The sequence below is a fragment of the Telopea speciosissima genome, chromosome 11 (genome assembly GCF_018873765.1).
Source record: "Telopea speciosissima isolate NSW1024214 ecotype Mountain lineage chromosome 11, Tspe_v1, whole genome shotgun sequence".
Lineage (NCBI taxonomy): Eukaryota > Viridiplantae > Streptophyta > Magnoliopsida > Proteales > Proteaceae > Telopea > Telopea speciosissima.
Window position 1 is genome coordinate 36,086,447 of NC_057926.1, and position 26,757 is coordinate 36,113,203.

Sequence of the window (26,757 nt, forward strand, 5' to 3'; positions counted from 1 at the left end):
TAAGCTACGTTTGGTAACGATCATTTTTTGTCACAGAATGCCATTCCAAATCAGAAACATCAAAAAACGTTTTTAGTCAAGAGCGGATGTTCTTTGTTCAGACCGTTACCCAACGTAACCTTATCGTTCGCTTTCACTTGGACCATTAAATATGTAAACCATAAAACTTTATATCTTAAACCATGAATCCTTGAGACCATGATTGGAAACTTAAATCTCAAGACATGAACCTCTAAAAACCATGACTGGTACTTATAACCCTATGGAAATCCCAGTGATCCCTACACTATGAAACGTGAATAGTTGAAAAAACAAATATCGAAAGCCCAATGCAAGGTGGGGTTTATAGTTGAGATAAGCCAAAAGCTTACCAAATCATTCGTAGCAAGAAAATAGAGGTGTGACAAAAAGGGTCCCCGGTAATGGCTTCGTGACAACCAAGTTCCTGCCTGATGGACACCCTACCTCTGAATGCCCCTCAAAAGCTTACATCCATTCTATATCTATAAACTTGTAGTTAGGTAGGTAGGTAGAGAGAGATAGTTAGTTAATTACTTAGTTAGTTAGTTGTGTGAGTTTGTATCAATGTCCGTAGTGTAGAAAAAGGATCATGAAGGGAGCATCAAAATAGGAATTGTTATCCCCTACAATTCTCTACACGCTCTATTTCCTGCAATTCCTCTAATAACGGGGTGGAAATGACCAGTCTACCCGCTGCCCAAACACATTGCCCCGAGGTGAGATCCACCCTCTATTAGAGGAATTGCAGGAAATGGAGCGGACAGAGAATTGGAGGAGATAATTTTCCATCAAACTAATGATGGTCATATAATGATATAATGGAAAATTATTTGCTCTATTTCCTATCCGGTTTATTTCTCTAAGTCCCTCTAATAGGGGGTGGACCCCACCAGGGTAGGGGTAGGGTGGTCATTTCCATCCCCCTATTAGAGGAATTTGAGGGAAATGGACCGGGCAGGGAAATGGAGTAGATAATGATCCATCACATAATGTTGTCCCATCCTACTCTTAGTATTTAAGTAATTTTATTAATACTATGTTTGGTATATATTCTTGGAATGCAATCCAGGTCAATTTCACATTCTTCGGCGATAAAATAACTATTTTTATCATCGTGGAATGCAAAATTGACTTAGAATGCATTCCAAAAATACATATCAAATGCTGACTATCTTAGGGAAAAGGTTTTTTTTTTTCTTTTTTTGTTGATAATAAGAGAAAATTCATTAAAATAGGGGAAAAGGTCTCTCTCTATCCTTCTGTTGGGTGGAGAAGCGCCGTTCTGCTTTCTGATTCAAGCAACACATGAAAATGTAAACAAAACACAAAATTATATATACCAACAGAATTGTGTAAAGCACACAAAAACATATGTGCAGGAGCAATGAGCACAGGAAATAAAATAAGCACATAATTGACAAGAGACGACCTAAATCCACAAAGTGAGTCCAAACTTCTATTAAGATCAAGAGAAGAATACAATTCTTGCAATTTGATTCTCAAAACCAAGTCCTTTTGTACACCTTTCTCTCATCCTGCTTCCTCACATTTTGGCTTCTCACTACTTGAATCCTCACTACTTCCTTTGGTAGACACCTCTCTCCTTTAATAGAACTACTCTTCCAGTACTCTTGGAAGACTCCACTCTCTTGGAGACTCTACCTCTTGGAAAACTCAACCCTTGAAAGGCTCTATGTCATCCACTTTTAAAAGACTCCACCTCTTGTACTCTTTTGAAAACTCCACCCACTTTGAAGACTTCACCTCTTCCACTCTTGAAAGACTCCACTTCTTTCATAATGTCACTCCACATTCTTTGTTAGAAGAACCTAATGTACAATCCAATCAGACTGTTGAACCAAACATATCAACCGATCTAGATAAAAGACATCAAAACCAACAACCTCCACCTTGGATTTTATACCTTGAAGAACGGTTGAAAAACCACTTTGACCTCATTTTTCATCTTACATAGCTAGTCCCTCGAATGAATGGCTACCTCTTGTTGTGACTTAGACTTTGCACTGTTAGTTCCCCGGATGAATTCAACTCCATTATTCACCTTGCACTCCATTAGTGCTAGTCCCCTTGAATAATCGACGACTCATTTATTTGGTCCCATTTTTCATCCTGTAGATCCTCAATGCTAGTCCCTTGAATGGCCGACACTTCATTAAGCATGTCCTTTTGGTCCTTCGATCAATATCTTCATCCTGAGGAGTAGGGATGTAAACGGATCGGATTCGGCTTGGATAGTGCTATATCCGCATCCGCATTCGATTAGCTTTCGGACGAATTCGGCTCGGATAGTGCTATATCGGCATCCGCATTCGATTAGCTTTCGGACGGATTCGGATAGTGTTAAACGGATACGGACACGGATACGGATCAGATATTTTATCCGTTTACATGTAAATATAGCTTTTCGGATAGCTATAGCCTATCCGTATCCGTATCCGTTTAGCTTTCGGACGGATTCGGATAGTGCTAAACAAATACGAAAACGGATTTTGGCTATTCATTTACATCCCTACTGAGGAGGCATTCTAACTTCCCTTGAATCATGTTGTGGGGGTGCCCACCACGCTTTTCCCATCCTACAACGTGTTTCCTTTGCCTTATCAATCCACTTATTTTTTTAAAATAAATTTCTCCTTCACCTGTGTCAAAAAAATACAGTGTGGTCTCACCATCGACCTAGACCATCAACCCCAAATTTGATTTTCAACCTCCAACTCTGATGCCACTTGCTGAGTGGGGAAGCAATGTTCTACATCACAACGTGAGCAACGCACGAAAATGTATAAAACATACAAAATTGTATACGCCATCAAAATTTTGTACAACATAGAAAAACATGTGTAAGAACAACGAGCATTGGAATAAAACAAGCACATACACAAGAACAAGAAATTTATGTGGTTCCGCAAAACTTCTTATGTCCAAGAAGTGAATCTAGGCTTTTACTAGGATCAAGAGAATGATACGATCCTTGCGATTTGATTCTCAAACCCAAACCCCTTTGTAAACCCTTCTCTCATACCCCTTCCTCATATTTTGGCTTCTCACTACTTGGAACCTCACTATTCCTTTTAGTAAACATCTCTCTCATTTTATAAGAATCCTCTTCTACTCTTAGAAGACTCCGCTCTCTTGGAGATTCCACCTTTTGGAAAACTCCAATTCTTCCACTCTTGAAGACTCCACTCTGGCCAATTGAAGGCTTCAATCTTTGAAAACTAAAACTCCACTCCAATTGAAGGCTTCAACCATCTTGGAAGACTCCACCTCTTCCATTAACTCTTCCTTAGTGTCTCTCCACCTTCCTATTAAAAGAATCTAATGAATAATCCAATCTGACCATTGAACCAAATCAACCAATCTAGATAAAAGACACCAAACCCAACACTCTCCTCCTAATCCTCTACGCCGCTCCATTGAAGAACCGTCTCCCACCCTCTCTATTGTCTGAGTCTCCACTTTGCAAGTTCAGAGATCACTCTTTCCCTTAAGTAATATGTTCTTAAATTTTTGTTAGAGTCTCTTTTTCATGGTTAAGAAATTTAATAAAAATTTTTACTAGAAGACAACTCAAAGAAATATAAGAAAGAGTGAAATTTATCCTTGTGGATTTCACTTGACATACTGAATAAAATGGTGCAAATATTTTGTGTTAGGCTGACTCTGTTTTGGTAGAAAGGTGTTAGGCTTAATTGGAGTCAATTTTGAATTGTTTAATGTTGATAATGATGCATTGGATCAATTTTTTACACCTAAATCATTGAGAGAGTAATATCACCAAACCAAGCAATAACTTTCCATATTATATTGGAATAGAAGAACCATCCAATATGTATTTTTTTTCCCTTAAATAATATAGATCCAAAAAAATATTGAGATAACCATGTATTGCAAATTGTATTTGGTACTCTCAAAAACAATTAATTAATCAGGGTCATAACTCATGACTAATTATTTGTTATTAGTTTGATGGTGATGAAAGGGTTGAAAACATTCATCACTTTAATCAAATGAACTATCCACCTAAAACTTTCATTTATTTTTCTTGCCATACTAGTATATATTATATATATAATCTATGGTGTGATGGGTGATGATAGAAAGTTTATAGAACAAGAGTGGCATGCATGTTGTGGACCACCATGGGAATGTTCTTTGCATGGCCCTCTAACCAAGAAAAGTCATCTAATGCCTTAACTTACCCCAAAAAGACAAAAAATAAGAAACAAAAATAATCATATATCTTCAAGAGTGAGAGGTATAATTTGGTAAAAAAATCCAAGGTTACAACAAATGGGGGGCCCTACATAGAGGATTCAGCTAGCAAAAAGTCATTGAAAGCATATGTGATAAACTGTCCTACAATTGGATCTTTTTGGGCACCTAAAAATCAGAGGAAATTTGGAATCTTTTGGTACAATTCATCCACCCAAAATGGAAAGAAGAATAATGATTGTGTGATTCAGATTTAAAAGTGTGTGGTGTTTTGTCCATTATAATCAAGGTAATGTTTTGCTAAAGAAGTTTTTCTTTTTTTCTTTTGGAAAACTATTTGAAATCATGTTCAAGACTCAAGAGAGGGAAAGAGCATGCCCATGGTGTGGTTTCTCACCACATAAAACAAATGGGTATCTAAAACCATAACAAGCTATTTTGTTTTCATTTTCTAGATCATATAAAAGAGCGTACTCTTAATATCATAGACTTGAGTAATGCTTTGTTAGAGAAGTTTTTTTTTTTTTATAAATTATTTGAAATCATGCTCAAGAGAGGGAAAGAGCATGCCCATGGTGTAGTTTCTCACCACATAAAACATATGGGTATCTAAAACTATTTAGTTTTCCCTTTCTAGATCATATAAAAGAGCCTACTCTTAATATTATGGATTTGGTTCATGTTATTGGATCGGGTATCGATTAGTCTTGGAATCAATATCATATTCGATATGCATCGACTAAATCAGGTTATATTGATCTGATTCAGTGAGTCAGTATACTTTTTTGGTATTGGCTTAGGTGCAGGCCCTGTATCAACTGTAAAAAAAAATTAAAAAAATATAAATAATAAAGATGAATATTTACAAAAAATAAACTTTAAAATTAAACATTTTTTATGTGCATTATTACCCTAAATACAACCAGAAATACAATAATTTTTTAAAAATATAAAAAATGTGTTGAAATCAATACAATATAAAAATTAAAATTGGAAATAATAAATAGTTTTTTTTAAAAGATTGCATAACATGTAATATTCTTACAGTATTTATGTAAAAAGTGGTGAATATCACAAAAAATTCCATGAAATGTATCTAAATTTATATAAAAAATCTATATAATTTATAAAAAACAAATTCATGAATTTTTTTTAAAAAAAAAATAGGAAAATAAGAACTAAACAACTAACAACTGATTGGTGAATATTGCACAAAATACTCTAAAGATTAAACGTTAGACATTGTAATGTAATAAATTGAGTAATTGAAAAAATTAATCATACATTTCAGACGACCATATCCAGCACCATAGTAGAATAAGATGTATTTGACAAACACAAAAAAGTACTCCGTAAGAAGTTACAATGTAATAACTCGAGAAACCTAAGTAAGCACAATTTACAAATCTAAAAAAACAAGTAGATTTCAATTAATTTTGTTAGTTCAAATTTCAACCCATAATTAAATTTATTAAATGACATGCAATCTAAAGAAATATTAAATTATACATATCTCATACCACACTAGCCCCACCACACCAAATGTCTTGCGTGTGTGTGTGCGTGTGTAATATGATCCTTACTCAAACTCTAGAGGTTTCCCTTCTCCTTATGTAGCCGAGTGGGACTAGGTGGTTAACATCTTCCTAATACATAATATGATCTTTACTCAAACTCTAGAGGTTTCCCTTCTCCTTATCTATCCTGATAGTCACTTTTCTCCCTTGAGAGGGGTGTGGGGGAGAAGGGGGGGGGGGGGGGGGGGAGGAACTTAAGGGACCTAAGACCCCTAAACTTTGGTGGCGACTCCAAATAATAGAAAGATGTCCTTGATCAATCCGATCGAGACCAACATCTCAGTCGCATAATCATGATCATTTGGGTTATCACTGTGGCACATGACAACTATCCACTGGATCCTGATCTCTCCCCCATCTCGCACCAACATTCTAGCGACTCTATTGGAAGAGCTTTTTGAGATTAGACTTTCGTTTAGACCATGTGAATATTTCTTTCCTTATGTTTGTGAATATTTCTATACATCTGATTAACATGTGAATATTAAGATGTTTATTTCATTTTCATGAGTATACACTTCCTACATAGCATATGCACAACAAAGATTCCTCTAGCCCCGTGACATAACTATTCGGTCCCTTATGTAGATTTGGGCGACCCACAATGAAACCACTCCTTTTGATCTTGTACCAGATGGTTTTACAAAGGGATACACCAAGTACCTTCATGGATTCACTCTAGATCAAGGGTGACAGGTATATCATTGTTCCTTATCAAGGGTAAACCTCATGTCCTAAAGCCACCCTTTGCATAGATCATGTGTGGACATACACCAAATGATTTTATGTATGACATAATTAATAGGGTAAATTACACTACGACCCCTTGAGGTTTGTCCTAAATATAGAGCAACCCCCTGTGTTTCTAAATTATATAGTCGCACCCCTTGAGTTTAGGTTTAAGTGTTTTGGTGTTGGTTAAGTTTGCCTTTAAATGACTAATATACCCCTAATGGGGTGTGAGCTAACTATTTTACCCATAGGGCATCCCTAATTTTACACCCCCTTCCCACCCTCTTCCCCTGTTACTCGAATCAGACAGCTGGTTTAGGGTTGGGGCCAATACCTACCTGAATGTTCCAACAATCAACTTTGGTGAACGTTGTGATGCTGGATAGAAAGAGATTTTTTTTTTTTTTGAAAAGAGAATTGAAAATTTACTTTTGTTGGGGGAACTAGAAAAAAAAAAGTTGGAAATAAAAGAGTTACAGTAAATATGAGGTAAACATAGGGAAATGATAATAATTAAAACTTTTTAATTATGGGGTTGGTGGGTGATAGTTAAGTTAGATGACCACACTTACATTAAAATAGGTAAACCAATTAAGCATATAAATATGGGATTATACTGAACCTAGACTCCCTAGGAATAACAAGAAGGACACTCAAAACAATAAAATATCATATCACATCCTACACCTTAAATCTATATAAAATATCCTATTACATCCTATAAATTAAATCTGTTTGGCATTTTTAAATTCTTAACCCATCATCCATTAAGTTTAGGTGTTGCATGCCCTAGGGTACAAGTACAAACTCATGGAGGTTTCAGCCCTTTGTGTGCTGCGCGATATGTGACACCTTACCCTTGTCCATCTTGTCCGGACCTATGAGACATGAAATAGAATCCTTGATTATGATTATTACCTAATCCAACTTAATAAGGGAATAATAACCTTTTTGAGTCACCTACTTCTCCATCTAGAGACCTTTTAGGTGTACTTTTTTTTTAATCAAGTTAGTTAAAACTAATGGGTGTGTTATCCTTAAAAATTGAGGTAAAATACCTACCATCATCCACATTTCATAACCTATTTTATTATAGAGATTAATGTGTGATGCTTTGATGTTATTAGTTGTATAAATTAATATATTATGTTTAATTATAAGTTAATGTGAGATATGTAATGATAAGCATAAACCTAAATGATTGAATTTTCAATATTTTTTTTTGGGTCTTTTGGTGCTCCAGTGTGAATGGGGTTTCTTAAGAAATCAACTTTCACATGACACACAAAGAGGGGTGTGTGTAGTAGTGGGTGGTGGTGGGTGAGAGAAGGAACCTTATACAACTTCAAATATTTTATGAATAGATCATATGCTAATAGATATATTTAGACACTTGGTGAAATGGCCAGTTGGCATAAATGCCTCAAGTCAAAGCTAGAAACAAAATATAATTTGTTCAATTTTGCAATATGTTGTTGAATTTACTTCATAATTACTTAATTAATTGTTTTTTAGATCGTGCTAATTCATGGTTTGTAATTTTGCGGTTATGAGAGAGTCTATGACAGTTTGAAATGCCATATCAAGATAGATTATAGTCGAAAAAAATTCTGAAGCAAGAAAATAGAAAAGATCTGGGTTTGAAAATACATTTTAGACACAAACTCTATTATGAGAATGCATATCAAACATAACCTAAGTGTCCAAAGCATGAAAGCAACGGTGATTGTTGGAGTGCAAGTTTAAGGGACCCAAAATAAAATATACTATAAAGTTGATGGTATCTTAGGAGCATTATTACGTATGGATGTGTATGTATATTTATGTGAATTTCAAGCTTGATGAACGCATAAATACATGATAGAAAACAAGGAAAACAACTTCAAAGTTTGATCGAACGGGTAAATTATAGATCACCCCCTGGTTTTCAATCGAAACTCAGATCACCCCCTGGTTTTTGAAAAAACTCAAATGTCTCCCTGTACAGTAACGGTGTTAGTCTGTTGTTAGTTATTGGTGTGATAGGATTATTTTACCCTTGTACTAAAACATTAGAATTAAATTTACAATACTACCCTTCTTTCATCTTCAACATTGGTCAAGGGTAATTTAAGGATTTAAATTTATTTAACTAAGTGACATCATCACTTACCAGCATAAAACTAACGGTAGGGACTAATTTGTCATATTGGGGTGCAAACCAGGGGGTGATCTGTGTTTCGATTGAAAACCAGGGGATGATCTGTAATTTACCCTATAATCTAATATTTGGGCAAGAGAATGCTAACTAGTTGTGTAGCACCTACACCAACGCGGGGGGGGGGGGGGGCAATAAGAGTGTGTGCAAGAGCATTTAACTGAGTGAGATTTTTTAGTTCATTGGGGGTTGAATGGTAATTTGGCGCAGTCCTGTGTCTAGTCCTAGGCACCATGCAGCCAATTAGCATTCTTTTTCCCATAATATTTAGGATATACAGTTTTGAAAATATCATTTTAGTTTTGACTTTATTTTGAACCTATAAATTAGTTTTGGGAAAAGTATCTTTAAGCAAGCGGTGGAGGGTACGAGAGCACCTTCTCTCTATCTCTCTCCTTCTCATATGAATGACCTCTCTATCCCCTACTCATGAAACCAGCCCATTGTTCCTCGTTGGTGGGTTCCCCTATATTGCTTGCTCAGAGAACCCTCTAATCTAATTAGTTTTTATTTAAGTGTACTCTCAAGAATCTAAAATTGGAAATTTTACATGTAATTTCGAGTTTTCATTAAAATGTTTGAGAATCACTTATACCACAAGAAGCAAAGAAGAAAGGTTTGATTTCACAGTTTTGTTTTTTGAAGGGAAAATTTCCATTTTCCACTTAATTACCTAATTAATTAAGAAACTACTATCTACTTTATGGGCTTGATTTCCATATCCATGCCTTACCCTTATCCTCAAGTGGGTACACGAGTAAATCAAGAGATGGTGCATTTTTGTCATTGTGGAGAAGGACCAATACCTCACAATAAAGAGGTCATGAATTCAACTCTTCTTGAGGCTTACCTATATTAAAAAAACAGGGGTGCTGTTCTTTGTGCCGCAGCGCAACTTGTGCCCAGGCACATGGAGGTTGGCACAATAACGACCTGCCCCCTTGCACAGGCTGGCCATGTGCTTGGGCACAGGCTGCACTGCGGCACAAGAACATTCTCCCATAAAAAAATGATCATGTAGAAAGAGAAAAACCAACACCTCACAATTAAGAGGTAATGACCTCAACTCTCCTTGGGACCTACCTAAAACAAAGTGATCAAATGAGAGATAGAGAATGTTAGTTTGACATTGTTGTTAGGTTTTGGTATCTTGTGTGAAATGCATTGAAGAGTTTCCATCTATAGGCTTTGCAAAGTGGATATTCAGAATGCAAAAATCTAAGCAAACATGATGATATATATATATATATATATATATATATATATATATATAGACAAAGTTAGAAAAATGATCATTCACTCCAAACATTCTAACTTTGTCAAGTGTCTCTTTTAACCAATATTGGAATTTCAGCCATCTACATCACACATTTTCCTTTTGGGTATCACTGAATAATTACTTTATTTCTTATCCATCATATTATCAAACTGTACCTTTTTTCCTTGCCATTATTTAAAACCAAGCTACCCTTTTCAAATGAACATTTTTAGACTTAAACTCCTTAAAAAGCCTTATCGACTAACCACGTACTTTGCATTCCAACCTTCCTGGGCACGGGAATCCACAACTTTCTCTCTCCTTCATTACTTGTTAGTCCATTTTATTTTAATGTTTAAGTCAACAAGACATTTTAAATTCTTAATTCTATAATTTTATTATTTTTTTTGAAAAAATTTCCTAAAGGGCAGTATAAGAAGGAATCTGCACACTACATGCCAAGTTGCCAACAACTGTCAAGTGCAATTGGTCATGGTGCTGCTTGTTGCAGCAATGACCACTAGCTTGTCTTCAATTTGGGACCTCCCCTCCTCTCCCGGCTAGTTGGCCTATTAACCCTCCCTCCCCCCTCTAGTTGGTCTATGGGCCCTTGTATAGGTTCAATTGGAAAAAAAAAAGAGTAAAAGAAACGTTGTCTGGTTGCGTGTAGCTTGTGCCTAGATGCCCCGTGTGTTCCCTCATTGGTTTGCCATGCTGATGCAAGGGTCATGCGATCAAGCAGCGTTATTCTTCCTCACTTCCCCCCCCCCCCCCCAAAAAAAACACACATAGAACTCACATGATCAAAACATGAGAGAGAATGTCAATGTAAAGCTCATTGGTTATTAAAAAAAGGTAATGCACAAGGCCCCCGCATTTAGCAGGGTTTAGGGAGGGTCAAATGTACGCAACTTTACCCTTATTTATAGAGAGGTTGTTTCCAGCACTTGAACCCGTGACCAAGCATTCAACAAGTGAGCACTTGACCAAAGCGCCAAGCACGACCTTTCCCATTTGTTATTAAAAATAGGGAGAAAGTTCTCTGCCCGAGAGTGTGGCCTATGCCAGCATTCCTATGAGTCTATCTCTCTCATTCCCATTTGAAAAGACACCTCTGCCCCCTTGTGCCCCCTTGTTTTGAGGAGGAGAGAGATAGACACATGGGAGTGTGGCCTACATGGGAGTGTTGGTGTAGACCACACTCTCGACAGAGAACTACTTTCCTTAAAAATATATAGATTACTTTATATATATATATAAAGTAATCTATACAAGGCATCATAGCAATCTTTTTCTTTTTTTATTTAATGTCTATAGTTAAGGAAAATAAAGTGTATGGTATACTAGAGCAAACATACCATATGGTCAAGCTTTGCAATGTGTGATCAAATAGGATGGCCCCATCTACTTTCCTTTTAAGGATGGCCAAGTTGAAGATGATAGACTGTTCTTATAGACCACTATCCCCTAATTCTATTAAAAAATAAAAAGTGTAAATTTGTCATTTCATGGAAAGAAGTAACGAAAAAGATTCAGTTTACTGTACAAAAGATTAAAAGGACTAAAAAACCAATAAAAAACAAAGCCAGCCGAGCCATATAAGCCGAGCTCATGGTCGGTGCCTCCAGCGGTGAGATGTACACGTGGATGGATTATAGAGGTACACGTAGATGTAAAATTTGACCCTTCTTTACCCGACCCCACAACGACCCCTTCCCTCTTCCCTTCATAGCTTCGTTTTCGCTGACTGAGAAAAACTAATGATTAGCCCAACTACCGCGTAACAATAGCACCAGACGAGGGAAAGATATTTTTTTTAAAAGGAAAAAAAAATAAAAAACCGATCCAGAAAACCGGAAACCGCCCGGGTTTAGGGCTCGTGAAGAGGCGTGAAACTTGCTGTAACTGTCACCCACCGGTGTTCGGTTCTGGTCCTTCACGCACCGTGAAACGCCATTTTTCCTGCATTTTCACTGCCATTGGTCCACGTGTCGAGTTTCAGAAGTCTTCGATTCCCAATGCATATTCCCTTTAGTATCGTGCGGCTTTAAATCACTTCATGACATAGACGGTTAGATATTAAAGTACTGCATAGATGAGTATGTAACACCGATGCACATGATAACACTTTCTTGCTTTTCTCACTCTGACGGGTCAGAGTCTCTGAGAAGACCTGAACCTGAAACAGAGCAGAACAAGACACACTTCGGTGGTACCGTTTTATATTTTGAATGAAGTACCGTTGTTATCCCTTCAACATACAGAACAAATATGGTTTTCAACGAGGGTATTTTCGTTAATATGTATTAGTTCAGCAACTGCTTAAGAGAGAGAGAAACCCGGGCGAGTGTTCGGTTGAACCAACCTAACTACCACCACTCTCTTGCCTTAATTTGTAATTAAAATTTTTTTTTTATATTTTTTTGGTTATAAAACTACACGTAATCACTGCTTTCCAATTTTTGGGTTTCCAAAGTTCCGTCGTGTTCGGATAGTTTACTGTTTCGTTTCTCTTTCTCTTCGTTTCCTTTAACCGGGAAACCTCCTTGTATTCGCCGGGAAACCATCTTCTGATGCCGTGAAACAGCTTCTTCTCGGGCTTTTCGTTGCTTATGGTACAAGGATTCCTTGAATTCTCTGGCATATTCGTTGTTGCGGAGACGAAAAGGGTCGGATCTAAAGAGGCTTCTGAAGTGGTTGCTTCGTTTTTTGGTTTCTGTTTTGTTTTAGCGGAATGCGGTGGTCTGAGTTGTTGAGGAGGCTGTGGATTTGATTCTGAACAGGGAGATCGTGGTTTAGGGTTCGGTTTATGTGGTTTCCCTTTGTGTTTCGGTTTGAGCAGAGACGAACACGACGGAGAGGTCAAGTGGAAGCGTTCGTTATGAGATGGTATGTGTTGGTTGTGATATTTGGTGTAATTTTTTCTGAGTTTTGTTGTTCTTCTTTTTTCTGTTGTGGTTACGAACTTTCCCCCCACTTTTTAAGAAGGTTCGTTTGATTTTTGATTTTGTTTCGTTCTCTTTTGATGGCTGGATCTATTAAGTTGGTTCAGTTTTCTTTGTTGCAGATAATTTTCTCGCAGTATATATGTCTTGTAATCTGTTTGTAGTTGTTTTATCTGGATAAGACTGGAGTTTTGAAGATTAATCTTATGTTTCATTAATATGATAAATGCTGTTATGGCATTCATCATCGTTTCCCTTTCTGTTCTTACTTTCTAATTTTCTGGTTTCCTGCTCGATGTTGATTCTTACACTTGGGCTTTATTAGGAAATTTTTTAAACCGGGAAAACTGCTTTTCATTTATTTGGGCACCCTGAGAAATTTCAATGTGATTAAAATCTGTCCGTTTTTCACTTAGATTGTAATGATGCGTCGCATATATTTTGGTCTTCAGATTTAATTTATAGTTTAGTTTGTTCGTTCGTATGATTTATTGTTTTATTTGGAACCTTAGTACTTAATAATTGCCTGGAAAATGATTATCATGTTGGGCTACGATTGATTTGCTTAGAGTTCAAACAATGCATATCTGTCTTTTGCCCTGTTTTGGTTAGATTCAGCCCCAGATTCCATTTTGGAAGGTTCCCTTGGAATGAAATGGAATCTACGCTTGACAACTAACAAAAACAGGAGCGTAATTTCTCTTAGATTGTAATGATGTGTCGCCTATATTTTGGTCTTCAGATTTAATTTATAGTTTAGTTTGTTCGTTCATATGAATTTTACTGTTGTATTTGGAACGTTAGTACTTAATAATTGCCTGGAAAATTATTATCATGTTGGGCTACAAATGATTTGCTTAGAGATCAAACAATGCCTATCTGTCTTCCCTCCTGTTTTGGTTAGATTCAGCCCCAGATTCCATTTTGGAAGGTTCCCTTGGAATGAAATGGAATCTACGCTTGACAGCTAACAAAAACAGGAGCGTAAATAGCTGCTTGTCACATTTTAGTTTTATGCATCGTTTACTTCTGTTATCTAGGTTACTGTAAATGCTGGTAAATCAGCTATCTCTTTGTGAGGTCCTCAGCTTCTTTTGTGCAATATGTTTGATCGAGAACTAGGATTCTCAAATATTCTTTTAATATGCCTCACTTATCTTTTTTTAAGTTTCTGAGGGATCTTTTATTCGAATTGGAAGTGGTTGATTCAGGCTTAGAAAGATTGTAGGATTTATTTGTTGATATTTTTATCTTTTGTGTGTGTGTGTGTGTGTCCAGTGCATAGTTGCACACGTTCAGCAAACGTGTTATGTTTATCTTTAAGTTAAAAAGGAGTGTGGAAAAAAATAGATCATGAAGACAGAAGGGCTTTTCTTCTAGTGTATCCATTTTGAATATCCTTAACTGAGTTTGCAACCTACGTAATTTGGATTTATAAAGTTGTCTGGGATTGGAAAAACATGCGGTACTCGAATCTGTAGCCAGTTCTACTGGGGTTGTCAGTCTTATAATCTGAGTTGTCTTCTTTCACACATCTGTTTGGCAGGTGGAAGGACGGGTTTGTTTATTTGGAGAGGCAAAAAATGGGCTAGAAATTTTGAAGCGTAAAAGGCTTCAACGGTTGAATATGGGAAATGCTTCTGAAGTTACAGCTCTTAATAATATGATGACAAGAAGTGGAGGGGATGCTTTAAGAGTGTCTGCATCATGTGGGATGAAGCTACATGGAAGTTCAGATGCCTATTGTCGATCTACTGGTGCTTCAAAAGATAAAGAGGCCTTTTTAAAGCGCAAGGTGGAAAAGTTTGACACTTCTAATTTGGAATGGACCGATAAAATTCCAGAATGCCCTGTGTTCTGTCCAACAAAGGAGGAGTTTGAGGATCCTTTAGTCTATCTGCAAAAAATCGCCCCTGAAGCTTCAAAATATGGTATTTTATGCAGTTACTCAAAGTCATATCTGTTTGTTTATGATCTAGTGTACTTAGAATGTTCTTGTCATTGGACTTCTCTTTGATGTTTGAAGTTGACTTTTACCAGTTCTATTGGAGGTTTGAAGTTGAATTTCTCAATTTCCACCCTTTCACCTGATTCTAACAATTATTAGTGGTAGTTCATTGCCGCATTCCTCCCCTTTGCGTAGTTTTTATTTGGATTTTAGCTATGGTGGCCTTTTCCTAAATGTGTAATGAATATCTATCTCTTTTCCTTTATTTTTTAAAATACATTTTCTTTCAAATTCTTAAATAGTGTATGAGTGCTTAAATCATAACTTATGCTACCTAGACACTTAAATTGTGGATGCCACAGTGTGTTTCATTTTAAGCATAAATGTGGTATTCATGACATACAGAGGACCATTGCCTTGTCAAACTCAGGTTACATTGATCATAACTTGTCTTTTACTGTCGTCTAGATGTGCTTGGACAACATTTTCCTCTTTTGATTTTAATTGCTCCCTCTGTTATGATATTGACAATATCTATCTATGCCATTTTGGTTAGTTAAATTTAGAGGTACTAAGTTATTTATTTCCTAGAGCATCCATATGTCTCTATGTGCACCCATGCTTTTGAAACCATGTAAAGATTATTGAAAACTGACAGCAAGATTCTAAATAAATTTCTGGGAGTAAACTGAATCATAGAGAAATGTAGCAAAGAAAAAAGCTGGCATTGGTAATTGGTCAAAGGGAAGGATGGTTTCTGATAAAAGTGCAAATATGAAATCAATGTCTCTTGACTCAACCACCACCTTTATACAAAATAATAGAATTTTGTCAATTTGTGATGGCTTGTATCTAACCTAGATTTAAATGGAATTCAGGAATATGCAAAATTATATCGCCATTGAGTGCCTCTGTTCCTGCGGGTGTTGTTTTGATGAAGGAGAAAGCTGGGTTCAAGTTTACCACTAGAGTGCAGCCTCTTCGGCTTGCTGAGTGGGATATGGATGACAAGATCACTTTTTGCATGAGTGGAAGGTAAAATACCAATTATTGAATGAAACATAATATTTTTCTTGATTAGTTTGTACAATATTTGAGCCTGAATGTTGATTTTCAGAAATTATACATTCCGTGATTTCGAGAGAATGGCGAACAAGATGTTTTCTCGCAGATACTACAGTGCTGGGTGTCTTCCTGCCACCTACATGGAAAAGGAATTCTGGCATGAAATAGCTTGTGGCAAGGCAGAAACTGTTGAGTATGCATGTGATGTTGATGGTAGTGCCTTTTCATCTTCTCCTAATGACCAGCTTGGCAACAGCAAGTGGAACTTGAAGGTGCAACTCTTTTGCTATTTATATTCTCTGTGTTGTTTTATTTTCTTGGAGGTCTTCATCTTGTTACAACCTTTAGAGGAAGGAGAAAAAAAATTTCGAGGAGATTCAGTTACTTTCATTGTGTCCGATGGCGTCATTTGGTTCTTTAAAATGCTGTATGAACCTTGATTATTGCTTGATGTGGTCTTTCATTCTTTTCACATCTACTCCATTGTTTACTAATTCATTTATGCTTTTCTGTTGATATCATTTCAGAATCTTTCACGACTGCCCAAATCTACGCTGCGTCTTTTAGGAAATACTATTCCAGTACTGATCATATCATAATCCTCCATTTAACATTTGTTGCAATGTTTTTAATCTTTTAATGTTTTGAGTTCCATAACATTCATTCGTTCATTTCAGGGAGTAACGGAACCCATGCTTTACATTGGAATGTTATTCAGTATGTTCGCATGGCATGTTGAAGATCATTACTTGTATAGGTACATGTGGATCGCCAATGTCTTTAATTTTCTTGTTCATGTACAAAGAATTGATCCATTTTAACTTTTCCACTTACAGCATTAATTATCATCACTGTGGGGCATCAAAAACTTGGTATGGGATTCCTGGCCATGCAGCTCTGGATTTTGAGAAGGCAGTTCGTGAGCGGGTGTATACACATGATATTCTTTCTACTGAAGGAGAGGATGGAGCTTTTGATGTTCTTTTGGGGAAAACAACTATGTTTCCTCCAAATATTTTGTTAGAACAGAATGTCCCAGTCTACAAGGCTGTACAAAAACCTGGGGAGTTTGTTATCACGTTTCCTCGGGCATATCATGCGGGATTCAGTCATGGTAAGGCACTTTAGAAAACTCTCTTGCTGAGTGGGTGAGTGGCTGGGTCCATGAGTTTTTTTTTAATAAAAAAATTCTAGACTTGCTGACTAAGTTATATGCTACATGCAACTTTAGGTTTTAATTGTGGAGAGGCAGTAAATTTTGCAATTGGTGATTGGTTCCCGTTGGGGGCGGTGGCTAGCCGACGTTATGCTCTTCTTGGCAGGATGCCCCTTCTTCCTCATGAGGAGCTTCTCTGTAAAGAAGCAATGCTACTTTTCAAGAATTCATCAATTCCTGAATGTGAAGGTGCAGATTATTCATCTACGGAATTTGTTTCACACCGTTGCATCAAGGTTTCCTTTGTGCACATAATGCGTTTCCAGCACCGGGCTCGTTGGTCACTCATGAAATTAGGAATTAGTATGTCTCCTACTTCCCAGGGCACTATACTGTGCAGCCTCTGCAAACGGGACTGTTATGCGGCTTACATTAAATGCAACTGTTGTTTGCACTCTATTTGCCTTCGCCATGGTATGAATATCTCATATTTCATTCAACTTAACTTCCTAAAATGTTTCTAACAGTGCATTTAATTGTCAATATTGACCTGATTGTGCTATAACAGAGATCGAGTCACTTGGTTGTTCATGTGGAAGCAATGTTGTTCTCTTTGGAAGGCGGGATCTTTCAGAAATGGAAGCTGCTGCGCAGAAATTTGAGCGGGAAGAGGGAATATTAGAGGAAGTTCAACTGCAAATAAAATGTGGTTTTGACTTGTGCACTCAGCCTGATTTGTTCCATTGTGTAGATGGATATGTTCCATACTCTCAGATAAAATTTGATCTGAACCCTGAAACCATGGTAGGGGATCAGTTACAAGATATAGACTGTGGTTCTTGTAGCCTGCCTGTGTTGAACCAGAGGGAGTTTATGAAAACTTATGTCGTAGACTCTTCGCTCTCTTGTGCGGCATCGGCTCTGTGCTCTTTTCGGGGTCCGCAAGAAAGTCCATCTGTTCCGAAAAATGTATGGTTTTCCTCTGTAATTTGAGAATTGCAACTCTGTTTTCTCCCCCACCCCTGGATTTATATGTTTCGGACCACAATTGTGTATTTTATTTCTGCTTTAACTGAATCTTGATTTCCTTTTCTTTTCTGTTTCTTTTTCATCGCGCAGGAGCATGCAAACTCTAAGGGTTGCGAAGTAGCAGCTGGTGATGGAATTTTACCTGCGCTATCCTCTCCGTCATATGGACAGTGCGTGTCTACCCATCAAAGAACTTCTTATGGGCCACAAGCTATGCCTGATAAGGATCAATGTAGTGATGACTCTGATTCAGAAATTTTCAGGGTTAAACGTAGATCATGTGTGAAAGCAGAAAAACAAAAAGAGAACACTGTAATGACCTCAAAGTTCTCTGAACAGCAGGTATAAATTAATGAGATCTGCATTCCCCTTTCACTAATGGACAATATTTCTTACTGGTTTTAGCTTGTTCTGTCAAATGCTACCAACTCGGCAAGTCTAGTTAGAAATTTTAAGAAGTGGCTGCTTATTGTCTATATCCTGCATAGCACATTTTTTGACTGCATCTTTCTTCTTCCATATTGCACTTGTTATATGATCTGGAGTTTTACCTAAATAAGGATTGATACACATATTGCTGGAACTTGATATGATACCGATTTCTTAAAATACTTAGGCTTGAGCTGAATTTTTATTTGCCTAAAGCGTGATTTGTAGCCTCAAGGCATTATGTCCTACCATGCACTTTTTTATATGGTAAATGATATCCCTACAGTGTTGCAAATGACTTAGAGCTTTATATACCAGAAGGGGTGGAGAATGTTTCATTGCATTGTTAAATGAGAAAGAAAAATGCACTTAGCATATGCCATTTGGCCTTCTACGGTTAGTTATAACTGCCTCTATGGTTGTCTGGAATTTTCTCTTATTAGAGATCCTGTGAATTGCTCATGGAGAATACCCATGTGTGTCTATTTTAAATCTATGTTTTGATAAGACATCATAGGTACACACTGCTTGAATCTTGCACATTATCTGGGGCCTTTTGTGTATCCCTTGTTGTAACATTTTGAACTTGAGGCTTACACCACAACAAATAGCTTTGAAAACAAAAAAAGTTCATCATCCATCGCATTTGGGTGCTATGCTCACTTTACACTGTAAGTGATTTCCATAGGACTCGGGTGGTTTTCTGAAACTCTGTTTTGGCCAGCGATTATACCCATCACAACATGTAAATGGCACTGTCATCGTATCTGAGGGACAGACCCCTTGAAGATTTTTACTAACTGAAATATCCGATGGCAAAAGTGATGCACTGGAGCGAGGGAAGGAATGAAAAGAAAGGACCAGAAAGGGAAATATATTCATTCAGAATACATGAAGGCAATGGAAAAATCTTAAAAGCTAATCCAAATAAAGCAAGAAATGACACATTATACCAACCGGATAGTGAAACATTGTGAAGAATATACTGCATTAGAATCTTTAATCTGGGCATGGGGCCAAAATTCTAGTTTTTGAGCCTAAGCCTTTTCAATTCCTGAAATAGAAGTTTCCTACCAGATTTTCTTTCCCCGTTGTGCCTAATATACTTTCAGACCAATTTTTGGAAAGATTTTCTGAATTTAGCAGAAAAAACTACCAATATTGATTTATAGTATTCGAGAATTCATTTCTGAATTAACTGCCATTATGGAAAATTAGATGAGTGCATTTTTCAGTGGTAGACCTTTTGTCAAAGTCCTCAGGGGTCCATGCCACATACCTCTGCTCAGAACTGATTTCCTCTCCCACAATCAAGCACCACATGGTGTCTTTTCTTTTATTGTTTGGAAGAGAGTGGTAGCTCTTTTGTGCCAAAAAATCATGCCACTTGATGTACCTCTCATAGATATGCATGGACAAATTGTCTCCATAGTCCCCTGTATTGAGTGGAAGATGCTCTCATGGATTGGTCTTGTATGGAAAAGGCAGCCCTATGATTTAGAGAGTTTAATTGTATTTCAAATATTAAAGATTTTGTTGTGATGTCCTTCTATGAGCTGAATTTTTAGAGGAATACAAAGAATATTTAATGGGTTCTTCTTTCTGCTGATTTGAGGATGATTTAGGGATTTTGTAACTGACAGCATGAAACAATTAAATAGCTCTTTATGGCTTATTGTCCTCTGGTTTAGTGCTTGGAACATTTGGAATGATTTCATTCCTTTTTTACCATATGGTTGGGTGAGACTAATTATATTCTCACTATTCAGTAGTTTGAACCAAAGGTTTGAGCATTTTGTTTCTTTATACATAAAATTGAAAGCCACCTCAAAAAGGAATGAACACGGATGCCATACAGGCCCAACCAGAAAGGCTCTAGAATTGTACAAAAAGGAGCTTTAGGATTCCATTATTCACTAGGTGATTGTTCTATTATTATCCTTGTTGTGGTAATTGTTATTATTAATGGAAATGGTGCTGTCGCAGTATTATTCCATTAGGTATATTTATTTAGGGAAAAAGATCTCTGTCCGGGAGTGTGGCCTACGCCAGCACTCCCATGAGTCTATCTCTCTCCTCCCCATATGAAAAGACACCTCTGCCACCTTGTTTTAAGGAGGAGAGAGATAGACTCATGGGAGTGCTGGCGTAGGCCACACTCCCGTACAGAAAACTACTTCCCATTTATTTATTTGTCATTTTCATATAATGTTTTTTTAATAGTAATTGAATTTTATGTCATGTGTTCCTACCAGAAATCTGGGAGCAATATATTTAGATTCTTCTATAGGTTTTTTATGTCACTTTTACTCTAAATTGTTATTATATCACAAGTGCTGGTCAGAGTTGCTATGAAATGTGTTTGATTAATAGAATATTAATATCTTTCAGGGGCTTAAACGGCTAAAGAAACTCCATCCTGAAGGGAAATTAATGCAATCGTCAGCTGGCAGATGCATAAACAATAAGCTTGATCGACATTGTAGCCCCTGTGTTAATTCTAAGGAAGCTTCATATCCCACTCCAAAAGATAGGTTTTTTGGTGGAACCACTGCTTCCATTTCCTTCAAGTTCAGGCCATCATCCACAGACTTCAAAATGGTTGACAGGGATGAGCTTCAGAGAATGAAATCAAGAGAGCTTCAGAAAATGAAATCAAGAGAACATAACAGAAGGAACAATTCTCCGGTTGACATGGGAAAGAGGAGGGAACCACCACATATCGAGATCGGGCCAAAGCGGCTCAAACTCAGAGGTCCTTTATTTGCTAGTCGGCGAGAGCAGCCTGGATCAAGAAGCTAGAAATCTGATGGGCGTGCATCTGGAGCGTCTTCTAATGCCTAACCTGACTTTTCTAACTTGATTTCTCTATAATTGGGTTCTAACAATACGTAAAGCCAAAATTGATTTGACTCAGGGAGCAGCAACAACAATTAACAGGTGAGTTTAGAAGAAAGGAGACATTCTTTGTGCGGGCCTCAAATTAAGGCCTGGCATGGTCAGATTCTTGGGTTCTCGGCCGGGGTTTTTTAGTGTCTTTGGTAGGGAGCCTTTCCTGCATGTAAAGCAGAGGAGTTGGGTTAGAGTCTTATTGTAAAAAAATTTGTTCATCAGTCAATTCTTGTCTCGTAGATTAATCTGCTGTTTCCCTTCCCAAGTTCTTTATTCTTTTTTGTAACATGTATTACTTCAATAAAAAAAACAGAGAAAATCCCCTTTTCTCTTTCATTTTGTGTTATTTGCATTCCATGTATCTAATTCCCTTTCATGTTCATTCCCCATATTGCAGATGGTTTTATATTTTTCCATTACAGCTTGCCCTGTTAGCAAACATTGAATTGGGCTTGTTCTGTGCCTTTTGAACTAAAAACCCAAGCACAAACATTAGATAGACACGCACGTAAAAAACACTCTTATGCGCTTGGGCTGAAAATAGATCAAGGGCAGGTCTTACTGAGGCTGGGCTGTTAATGATCCAAGCTATAGCTTTGCATGCTTGAGCTAAGCCTGAGCTCTGTTTTGTGCCTATTGAACTAAACCAAGCACAAACAAGATGTGATCGGCTCCACTTGATTATGTGTTTGTAGAACTAAACAAATGTAAATAGAAAAATGAACTTGATTTATATATATATATATATATATATATATATATATATGGAAAAAGAACGCTAACTGCGAGGTGCATGTTAGCACGGGAGGTTGTTAGGTCGCTCTGCAGGTGCACGGTAGCTCCGTTGTTTGTTAGGGTTTGATGGCCGAGCCTCCCGCCGTTGGGGGGGCTCACCCACCGGAAGACGTGCGACCGGCGGCACGCCAGGCAATGTCTTACTCTTCGGTGGTTTCCTGCAATGCCGTTGTGGCTCCATCGGTTGCTTTAAAGAAACCTGCCATGCACAAGGGGACACTCGCTGTGTTCTTCTTTGAAGAAGACATCGCACGATCAGAGGAGCCGTTCAGGTTGGCTTTGGTAGCGAAGTGCTCCTACGGTAGGCCACCCTTGTTTGATTTGTAGCGGTTCTTTCAGTCTGTCTGCCATCTCTCAGCGGATGTGGTGCTTTCTTCTCTCGATGCAAGGCATGTGCTGCTTCGGTTTGTGAATCACGCAGATTATGTGAGAGTATGGTTGAAAGAACACATGGTGATCAAGGGCTTTCCTATTAGAGTTTTCAAGTGGACAAGGATGTTTAAGGTTGGGCTCGAATCTCCGGTGGTGCCGGTTTGGGTTTCGTTCCCAAATCTTTCTATTAACCTTTATCATGGGATTTTCTTCCTATCGATGGCTGGAGTGGTGGGGAAGGTCTTGAAGGTCGATGGTGCAATCTCAGGGTGCACTAGAACAGTTGAGGTGAGGGCGTGTGTGGAGGTGGATTTGCGCACAACGCTGTCGGAGAGCATCTGGATTGGTTGTGGGGCTTCAGGCTTCTTTCAAAAGGTCACTTTCGAAAGGCTTCCTTCTTTCTGCATGGGGTGTGGCAAATTAAGGCACGTCATGGAGGTTTGTTGCAAACACTCTATGGGTGGTCATCCAGGGGAAAAGAGGACTGTAGCAGGTGGCTTACGGGAAGGGGAAATCACTGGGCAGGGGAACGAAGGAACCTTGGTGACGGAAGGTTTGGGACAGGGGGAGCTTGATCGCAACAAGGCCATGGACTTGGAGTTAAGGCCTCAGGCTGAAGGGGATCCTTCTCAGTTGGAGGAACAACAGGTGGGGGGAGGAGAGGAGATCTGTGAGGGGCAGCAGTTGCTATCGTGGGTGGCAGCCCATGAAGGGTGCCAATGGAGGCCTATAGGAAAGGTGTTTGAGGTAGGCTTGAACCAGCAGGGACGATCAAGATCACGTTCAGTGAGTGGCAGTTCGGAGGCAGAACTGGAGGGCAAGGAAGTGGAAGTCACTGACATTGTAATGGGGAGGCGTGGAAGTGGGAGCCATGGTAAAGCTCGACAGAGCCCTAGCAAAACCGAAGGGAGGTTGGCCGTTGGGCAGACGTGGAAGGAGGGTCTTTCCACTAAGGATGACTCGTGGAGTGCAGGTTTTCATAAACTTCAGAGCAGGGAGGCTACTATAGAGGACCTGCGTTCAAGTAGCTAGGAGCAGGCTGGACAGAGGCTTTCCTGGTTTGGCCTCAAGAAGAGAGAAGACCACAGGCAGATTTGGAGATCTCCACTCTAGAGGGGAATAGGACCAGTCAAGGTCCCTCAGAGCACCAAAGAATGGTTACTAGGTCCATGCGACCAAATCCCCCCCCGCGTCGAGTGTATAATGATCGTGTTATTCTGGAACATTAGGGGGGGGTGGGGAACAAGCTGACATTGCGGCGTTTGAAAGCTCTGATTACTTCTGAGAAGGCTGATATGGTGGCTCTAACAGAACCAAAAATCCAATTTGCCAAGGCGGCTCTTATTATGAGGAGGTTAGGTATGGATGCAGTGTGCTCCAATGGAGCGGAGAAGGGGGAGAGAATTTGGGTTTTCTGGAAGAATGTTCTCCAAGTCAAAGTGGTCATGGAACACGTGCAATTTGTTTCTTTGGAATGCTCTGATTGGGTTTCAAACAGATTTTTAATTACCTTTGTGCATGGATTGTGCTTGGTTACGGAGCGGCGTCAGCTCTGGGCTGATCTTTTGGACAGCGTTCGAGATACAGACCTCCCCTGGGCGGTGGGTGGAGACTTTAACGCTGTCTTGGACCCACTTGAAAAGGTTGGGGGCAGGGCAGCCTGTTCTACCTCCCTGGAGGAGTTTGGGAACTTTGTGAGTGATGCTGGGCTTGTGGACGGGGGATTCATTGGGAATTCCTTCACATGGTCCAACAACCAGTCAGGCGGTAATAAAGTAGTGGCTCATCTAGATCGGTTTCTCTTTAATGGTCAGTGGGCAGAGCTGTTTGCAGTTAGTAAGGTGATGCACTTGAGTAGGGTGTGCTCGGATCACTCTCCGATTCTGCTAGAGTGTGCGACACAGGTGGTACAACATGTAAGTACTTTTAAATTCCAGCAGATGGGGATTTCTCATCCAAGTTTCTTAGACTGTGTCAAAGAGTGTTGGGAGGCCCCGGTACACGGATCGACTCTACACGTTTTGTTCCTTAAATTGAAAGCTCTTCGGACTTGGCTTCGGGTTTGGAATAAAGCTGTTTTTGGCGACATCCACCACAATGTCAGAAGGGCGGAAGATAGAGTTTGCAGGGCTGAAATTATTCTGGAGCAAAACCCGTCTGCAAATGCTAGAGAAGATTTGGAGGAGGCTTCCAAAGCCCTCAACGGGGTGTTATTGCAGGAGGAAATCTTCTGGCGGCAGAAATCAAGGGTCCGTTGGCTCAAAGAAGGAGATAGGAACACGAATTTCTTTCACACATCAGCCAAGATGCGCAGGTTGCGGCAAAGTGTGAGCAAAATAAAGGATGGGAATGGTGACTGGATCTCTGATGCGAGTGGCATTGAAGCGGAAGCGGTAAGATTTTTTACTGACGCCTTCTCTTCTCAGGGTTGCACTCAGGACGATGACATTTTTTAGAACATTCCCCCTTTGATTTCTGATGCGGAAAACGCCTTTCTCATGCTCCCCCCGACGATGGAAGAGGTAAAAACAGCCGTGTTTGGTTTGTCTGTAGATAGTGCCCCTGGACTGGATGGGTTCACAGGCTATTTTTTCACTGCATGCTGGGATATAATAAAAGTTGATGTGTGGGCAGCAGTCAAAGAATTTTTTACAGGGGGGGTGCCCTGTCGAGATGTTATACCTCTGCTAATTTGGTGCTGATTCCAAAAAAAGATAACCGGGAGACAATGGCTGACTTTCGCCCCATCAGCCTATGCAACTTCTCTTACAAAATTTTAGCCAAGGTGATATCGACGAGGCTAGCTAGCACACTCCCCTTCATCATTTCGGAGGAACAAGGTGCATTTGTACAAGGCCGAAACATCCATGATAATATTGCGTTGGTGCAGGAAGTTGCTCTTGAGGTCAATAGGAAAACCAGAGGGGGAAATGTGATCTTGAAATTGGACATGGCTAAGGCGTACGACCGCTTGGAGTGGGATTTTCTTTTCAAGGTATTAAGTAAGTTTGGCTTTGCTCCACGATGGGTTCAGCTCGTGAAAAAGACGGTTGAGAACTGCTATTTCTCAATAGTTATGGGTGGATTGCCTGCAGGTTTTTTCAAGTCCACCAGGGGGTGCGACAAGGAGACCTTCTTTCGCCTGCACTTTTTATTTTGGATGAGGAGGTTTGAGTCGTGGCTTAAAATCTCTTTTCTTGGAGGGACGAGCCGAGTTCTTTCGTCTTCCACGAGGGTGCCCAGGGATTTCACACAGTCTGTTTGCAGATGACACGATAATTTTCACCAAGGGCTTGAAATCGTCTTTGAAACAGGTATGTGGTTTTATAAGCAGGTATGAAGGGGCCTCAGGCGTTGGTTAACAGGCTGAAAAGTTGTTTTGTGATGAGTGAAAAAGTTGCGAGTAACAGGAGCGGATTGGTGGAGTTGATAACCAGATTTCCTAGGAAAAGACTGCCAATCACCTACCTGGGCGCCCCTCTTTATATAGGACGCCTGCGGGTGAGTTATTTTGATGGGTTACTGGCTAAGTTGAGAACCAAGGTGGCGGGATGGCAAGGAAAAATTCTCTCATCAGGTGGAAGGGTCGTCTTGCTCAAACATGTGTTGTCCTTTGTTCCAATACACGTTATGTCCACCTTGGAACAGCCAAAATCGGTGGAAAGGAAATTCAATGGGATATGCGGTGATTTTTTACGGGGCACCTCGGAATGGGGGAAATGACATCACTGGGTTGCCTGGAAAAAAATCTGTGTGCCCTGCTCGGAAGGCGGTTTAGGGATTCGACACATTGGAGACATGGGAAAGGCGCTGCGTTTGAAAGGGCTTTGGAGACTTATGGCTAGTGATTCCCTGTGGTGCTCCCTCTTTAAAGGGAAGTACCTCAAAAACATGCACCTAGCCATTGTAGGTGTGAGAGCTACAGGGACGGTGTCTTGGAGAAAGGCGCTTCGCCATAAAGATTTTATCCTCACAAATTCTCAATGGCTTCTAGGAAAGGGAGATGCCCTTTTTTGGCTAGACAACTGGTCAGGGTGGGGTGCGCTAATGGACTTTGTTGATGGAGCCTTACACCTGGATCTGACGACCCATGTTAAAGAAGTGC

General features: G+C 39.1%; 2 protein-coding genes across 2 annotated transcripts; both read left to right on the forward strand.

Moving 5' to 3' along the window:
• Positions 1-12,484: 12,484 nt before the first annotated feature.
• LOC122645035 (lysine-specific demethylase JMJ706-like) lies at positions 12,485-21,395 on the forward strand. The gene is made up of 11 exons (XM_043838389.1): positions 12,485-12,910; positions 14,513-14,897; positions 15,793-15,949; positions 16,032-16,251; positions 16,507-16,560; positions 16,657-16,736; positions 16,816-17,093; positions 17,211-17,609; positions 17,704-18,104; positions 18,255-18,506; positions 20,985-21,395. Exons 1-11 carry the CDS (start codon positions 12,908-12,910, stop codon positions 21,393-21,395), a joined length of 2,640 nt encoding a protein of 879 aa, XP_043694324.1. The 5' UTR covers positions 12,485-12,907.
• Positions 21,396-23,947: 2,552 nt separating this feature from the next.
• On the forward strand, positions 23,948-25,108 carry LOC122645036. Its single transcript, XM_043838390.1, has one exon. The coding sequence runs from the start codon at positions 23,948-23,950 to the stop codon at positions 25,106-25,108; it is 1,161 nt and encodes a 386-aa protein (XP_043694325.1).
• The last annotated feature ends 1,649 nt before the right edge of the window (positions 25,109-26,757 follow it).